This window comes from Electrona antarctica, assembly GCF_951216825.1.
Source record: "Electrona antarctica genome assembly, chromosome: 5".
NCBI lineage: Eukaryota > Metazoa > Chordata > Actinopteri > Myctophiformes > Myctophidae > Electrona > Electrona antarctica.
Genome location: NC_136810.1, coordinates 20,241,947 through 20,248,795, shown reverse-complemented (window position 1 = coordinate 20,248,795; position 6,849 = coordinate 20,241,947). Strand labels below are relative to the sequence as shown.

The 6,849-nt window shown below is 42.1% G+C and overlaps 1 protein-coding gene across 1 annotated transcript in view; it reads left to right on the top strand.

Annotated features, from left to right (window-relative positions):
• The first annotated feature begins 437 nt into the window (after window positions 1-437).
• The window catches only part of znhit1 (zinc finger, HIT-type containing 1), a 7,663-nt gene continuing 1,251 nt past the window's right edge, over window positions 438-6,849 (top strand). Inside the window, exons 1-5 of the mRNA XM_079501787.1 lie at window positions 438-562; window positions 995-1,092; window positions 1,573-1,648; window positions 3,275-3,354; window positions 5,344-5,513. Coding sequence (XP_079357913.1) covers window positions 538-562; window positions 995-1,092; window positions 1,573-1,648; window positions 3,275-3,354; window positions 5,344-5,513 — 449 coding nt within the window. The 5' untranslated portion in view covers window positions 438-537. The remainder of the gene's footprint in view (window positions 563-994; window positions 1,093-1,572; window positions 1,649-3,274; window positions 3,355-5,343; window positions 5,514-6,849) is intronic.

Here is a 6,849-nt window from a genome sequence, read left to right as displayed (position 1 = left end):
TATTTTAAACATTATGAGAATAACAGCGAAACAATATCGGAACCCCTTTTTTGAAGTCAAAGTTCTTTGAGGAACTATAGATCCCAAAATTGATGGTGAACTTTTTTTTATCCCACCATTTTGTAACCCCTTTTTTCCATCCGTGAGTGGTGACAATTGCCTAAACTGTAATCCTACTCTCTATCAACCTATATTTTGATGATAAATATTTTTATGGATTGGAATATATATGCACAGTATAGTAACCCAGGTTTAGACTGTGATGGTTTGACAAAAGTTGTGTTTAGTGTTCTAGGGATTTTGCTTTTTGATAGTTTGATACTCGGTCAACACTTTTGTACTTTTACTTAATTATATTTTAATATAATAATATATCATTATAAAAAAATTAACTGTTTTGGAGCTGCTTGGATCATTTGACTGACCCTCCTTAGCAGCAGGGGGCGGCGATGAGCTCCTTTTGACCCTAGCTGCTTCCCGTAGCAGGTAGCAACACGCACGCGCGTTACACACAACAAAAAAACAAAACAAATCAACATGGTCGTGGAGAAGAAGACCTCCGGTCAGTCTATAATATAAACCTTTCCATGATTGATTTCCTTTTATATCACATCATGTTTATTCTGCTCGTGGAAAACAATGATCAGACTGTTTCAGCCATAGGGTTTCTTTCATCTACTGTGTTTAACACAGTGGAGCATGTGTGCTAATGTTAGCCTCTGATAATCGCTGTTTGTTTTCATGTAGCTCCGAAAAGTGTAACCAAATCAAATGGATAAGAGTCCTCCTCCGGCTCCTCGGAATGTATAATTAGCTGACTTAAAGACATTCAAAGAGGCACCCGCGTAATGGAATGACAATTAAATCGCATGTTTTCACCTCGTCCTCGATTAATCCATGTTCTAGAATCTAGAATAGCATCTTTATTTACTTAATCAATATAATTATTTTAAACTGTCTTGTCTGCCTGCCTGTCTGTCTGTCTGTCTGTCAGCCCGGGTGGAGTCCGGTCAGCGTAGAGTTCTAGATGAAGCCACCAGGCACAGGAGACTGACCAGACAGCTGGAGGCTCTGGAGAAGGACAACTTTCAGGTGTGTGTGTGTGTGAGTGAGTGAGAGAGAGAGAGCACATGAAATCAAATTGCATTCTCTCTGTATCACTACAAGCTACACATGTAATCTTAAAATTTAAGATTGTTTTTTTTCTCCAGTGGAAATATCCTAAACAACAGGGTCGTATTATAATCGGGGGTCGTCTTAAAATCAGAGTCGTCTTATATTCGGCACAATACGGTATTCACTTGCCAGATTAAAACTCACTTGAAAATATAATATTTAGAATCCTCAAATGATTTCTTTTTCTGTAAATTAATTCCATACTTCTTCATACAAGAGTGTCGCACAAAAGTAATGAAAATAGCACAAGGTCTACAAGGTAAAAACCTGTATCATCACGACATGTTTTGAACTTGTAGATCGGCTATTTTCACTACTCTATATCACTTTAAATGGTAGTAAAAAAGGAAGGTTTTTAATTATGTTAGGTAATAATGATGTTTATGTGGTTTCCAGGACGACCCGCTGTCCTCACTGCCTCCCCCAGGTCCTACTGCCCGTCTTCCTGCATTCAGCGACACAGAACAACCTGGTGAGACACGCGCACAGTCACACACACACGCATGCGCAGCTGGGCTTTTTCGTCTCTTATTCCGCGTGTGCACGTTCAGTATCCATCCGTCATCCAACTGCGTTAAATCTATCATCCTATTTATAGATCTGCACCGACCGCACCACACAAACAATGTCACTCACCGATGTAGTGACATATCCATATCCGCCTTCCATCACTTTCTCACGTCGCAACTTTTCAAAAGACATATCCAGTCTTTGCAGGGTTAAGAACAGGGTTTCCTCCATTCTTTTTTTTTATTTTGTTTTAAATCCTCCATTAGACGGGTCACGGTGGCACAGTCGGTAGTGCTGTCGCCTCACAACTAGAAGGTCCTGGGTTCGATTCCCGCTGTGGGCACTGGGAGCGTGTCCCCTCCTCCGCGCCATCAGTGCCCATACCCGAGGCGGGGTTGGCGAAAGGGCCTTTCTGTGTGGAGTTTGCATGTTCTCCCCGTGTCCCCTAGGGTAGGTACCCTCACAAAAACATGCCGTAATCCTGGTCTCTAAACTACCTCCCCCTGGCTAGCCGGGGAGCCTGATGGAGGGGAAAGGAACTGGTCGGAATAACGTGTTCCTTCCACGCGCTACGTCCGGCCGGGGAAACTCTCCCCTGTCAGGTGAAAAGAAGCAGCTTGGACTCCTCATGCATAGAAGGAAGCATGAGGTCAGTCCGCTGCGCCCAGGATTACATTAGATAATTGACACTGGGTGAAAAAATGTGCTACGAAATTGTGGGATAAAACATTTAGTAAAAAAAATAAGAAATCCTCCATTAGGTTTCTCTCTCACTATAGCTTCCTTTAGTGACTAAAGGAAGCTATAGTGAGAGATAAACCTAATGGAGGACTGTGTTGTTGTTTGGAAGTGAAAGGACACCTTGCTGGCAAATTCATGTGTTGTAGGCAGCTAATAATTTGTGCTTCATAAAATGACGTAGTAATATAGTAATATAATATAATATATACAAAAAAATACTACAAACTCACAAACACAGAGATTATGTGCTTTTTAAAAAGCCTTGCTAATACAAAAAGAGGTCCAATTCTGGCACTCTGCTACAGTCAAGTAAAAAAGCCTTTGCCGAGCATATGCCGCTTCAATAAAGAGCATTAATAAAAGAAAGACCTACGTGTTTCGGCTGTAAAAGCCTTCGTCAGGGTCCCATAGTTATGACAGTACGGCATGACGTCATTATATAGCTACACAGTTTAATGATCATAATTGAAAACACCTGGGAGATTGGAGAACCATCCGTGTCAGAATAATCAATGTCATACATCATAACATAATTATGTCCACACTATTTAAAAGTTCATGAAAAATACCAATACGACTATAGAAAATTGTAAATAAATAAATAACATTTTGACTTTTTTTTTTTGAAAGATTCGGATTAAAACAGAACAGACTGTTGTGCTAGACCAGTCCTCTCTCCATGCCCTCACAGGCACAGATCTAGTAGCCTGGCATTAGCCAGACTGATGACGTGGATTCACTCACACATTGCTCCACAGTATCATGGAGCATTGGAGCAACGTCTGACTGAATCCACGTTATCAGTGTGGCTATATACAGTAGTGTGTGCATGTCTGTCTGTCTCCAGGTAAGAAGAAGAGGAAGACCAGAGGAGATCATTTTAAGCAACGGTTCAGGAAGAACTTCAGCACTCTGCTGGAGGAGGAGGTGAGAATGATTGATTGATTCATTGTTTGTTTCAAACAAATAACTTGCTACCATTTAACTGGTTCAGACTGTACGACGTGTGGGCACATCATAAGAAATCCAACCGACGGATCCAGAGGATGTGTGCACATGTCCTAGCGCATTTTCAATTATATCAAACGAGAAAAGAATATTCTGAATTTTTTCCTTTTTTTTTTTTTTGTTGGCCTCCAAGGCCACCATACTCTTCTCTCTTCGTTCATCCGTGGTCCCGGTCACTTCCTAGTTTACCGCTGCAGAAAGAATGCCTCGTATCGCCTAATCTAGGGCGCTCTCCGTGGTTTTGATCAGATGGATCTACTAAGCTCTTCATTTCTGACTTCTCACCTGCCTCTCGTTCAAAATATGAACGCGATGGATTATTTAGCGATTATTATCGAAACGAGAGCAAGGTAAGCAAGCAAAAATATGTCTCAGTTTTTTTCCGGAACGGAAGGGGGGAGGGGCTTTACAGAGTAAAAGGGGCCATATCTTCCCGGCACCCCAAGCTTCTATTTTGAAGGAATCCCGGCGCTAATTGTGTTTTTTTTAACCACTTAAAGCCCATTGGTTGTTGAGTGCAGTCCCTGATAGTCCAGGATAGCCCACCTATCAAGATGTTTTCTGCTACCTTGTTTGCACTTTCCTGTTATGTTAGCAGAAACCTCGTATCTCCATATTCTGTGCTTTTCCGTAAATCAACGCCCTACTTGATCATACTACAGCGTCACGCGATGCTTCGCACCATATTTTGAGCTTGTACATTTATCTTCTATTGTTTAAATTTGATACTGAAAAGTAACAGTTTTGGACATAATGATGTTTCCACCTGACAGAGACAATATATGATTGATTGATTGATTGAAATATTTATTAACAGTTTGCAGAATTACAGTACATTTCAAGCACAAACTCAAAACAAAGACTGTTAAAACACATTTTGTGCCCAAAACGTCTGTGGACGTCCTGGGTATTACCGCACGTGTATAGCCCAAGACGTCTGTGGACGTCTTTCAAAAAAAAAAAATATATATATATATATATTTTTTTTTACTTTATTTTTTATTTTATTAAAAAAAATCAGAAAAATCAAAACACTTTTTTTTTTTTTTTTTACACGTGGTGCCAAAGTTTGTGTTTCCGCCATTGAGAATGCATTTGGCGTTTAAATTAAATAACTCAGAAACTATAAAACATTTCAAAGTAAAAAGTTCCAGCATGTGTCTCCACAGTCAGCTGAATTATAAAAAATGTGAATGGATTTTCTAGGTGAAAGTGATTTTGGGCAGTTGTGCGTGGGCTCTCAATGTGTTAACTGTGAGTGGATGACCCAATTAAGCATTACACTTGTTTACAAGAGGGTCCACCTTGTTCAATTCATCAAAACATTTAGAGACGTACAAATAGACACTTCTATATACCGGTAGTCAAGAACAGAACAGGAATTCATCATAAAGGAGGTAAAAAGGGAAAAGAAACATATACAGTGAGGGGAAAAAAAGGTGGGCGGTGGGGGGGGATTCAGATTTTACGGGGGCCAGTTTCGAATTGCAGCCGTCCGTAGGTGCCCCTTGAGAGCGGTTTTGAAGGAGTCAAGGGATTCGCATGTCTTAATGACTGTTGGTAGGGCGTTCCAAATTTTGGTGGAAAAGGAGCGGAAATAATTTAGTCCCTTGTTTGTGCCGAATCTGGGTTGTACATGTTACCTTGAGCCATCCCAAGTTGATAGGGATTGGAACACTTCCAACTCGGGGCTATCAAATCTTTGCTTCTGGGGGTCCCTGGAAACAAATATATTTTGAGATGGGGGGGGGGGGGGGGGGGGTCCACAGCCAAATACATTTTGGGGAAAGTCTTTGACGTGAAAAGTTTGAGCACCAATGATATTTAGCAACATACGTAGGTTTTTCAAAAAAAAATTCATTGCCTACTATCCTGTCACCTGACTTGTGTCTGTTGTCCGATTGGCAGAACCTGTCGGAGCGCCCGGAGCCCAACTACCAATCGGCTACGGCTCCGCCTTCCTCTCTACCGCCCCGCCTCTTCTGCTCTGTGTGCGGCTTTCTCTCGCAGTATACCTGCACGTCCTGTGGAGGGCGCTACTGCACCACCAAATGCCTCCTTACGCACAGAGAGACCAGGTACTAACTATATCACACACACACGTGCACAGAGGAGTCGACAGGCTGCGCAGCCTGCCTGCGATGCGTGCACAGAGGAGTCGACAGGCTGCGCAGCCTGCCTGTGATGCGTGCTTGACAGTCCCATAGCGTTAAGGAGATGTCCTTCTAACGCTATGGACCAGAGCTAGTGACTTGATATTGTCCTGAAGAATGCTACACTCACTGAAAACACACACGTCCCTGCTTCTGGTGACTGATATTGGCCGGGTTTCTCAAAGAATTATTCTTACGCCTCTTCTTAAGAATAGTTTTCTACGCGTGCGCAGTGAAGCATGACGCCTGTGAACATAGACGTTCCGTGCATAGATGTGCCATGCAATGGTAGGCCTCAGGCCTGGTTTAGGCCTCAGGCTTGAGGCCTGGTATATGGTAGGCCTCAGGTCTACCATTCTGAAATTTAATTTAATAATCCGGTCGAGTCCGACCGAAATCCGATTATTTCTGACATTCCGAGAGACCCGAACCAGCTGAGCCAGGCAGACATAAATGTGGACTATATAGAAATAATATAACTATTGACCAATTACCATTTTATGATTAAAGCGCGAGAGAGAGACAGAGAGAGAGACACAGACAGACAGAGAGAGACTGCGCGCTATAGAGGGTGAGAGAGAGAAAAAAAAGAGTATATATATATATATATCGTCCATATAACCGCCCATGGGCCGTTATTTGCAAACTTAATCAGCCTCAGCCCTCATTTATATTATTATATGTGTGTTCACCGTGTTGAGTTTGCAGATCTCCGCACGCCACTCACCTAACAACAGCGCAACACCAGTCCTCCGGCTCCACATCCATAAAATAAATCTAGGCTATAGTTTCACAAGTGTCTATGCAGCCTATGCACAACCAATTGTTTTAATTCAAAGTGGTATAGGCCTATACGGTATTCTGTGAAATGTTTATTGTCATCCGTGTATCTACAAGCTCCAAGTGTTGCATGACAGCGCTTTGTGAGCTTGCAGATCATCCATTTTCGGTGCGTGGTGTGTGCCAGCGCACAGCCAGCCAGGTCCTCACTGCCTCAGCGCAACCACAAAGTTGATATTTAAATCGTGCTATACTCGGGCAATCTTCAACCGATTGTTCTAATTCCAAATGGCCTATAATCCGTGAAGTGTATTTTCATTGGGTGTATAATTCATGTTTTTTATATGCTTTTATTAAATGATATGGAGTGAGATGCTAACATCGGCATATAATGCTCAAGCGCAGTTCACGTGCACTGCACGGCTCTGCTTGACATTACATTTTCTATCACCTGTAACATGTGGGGTTTAGCCACTTGACT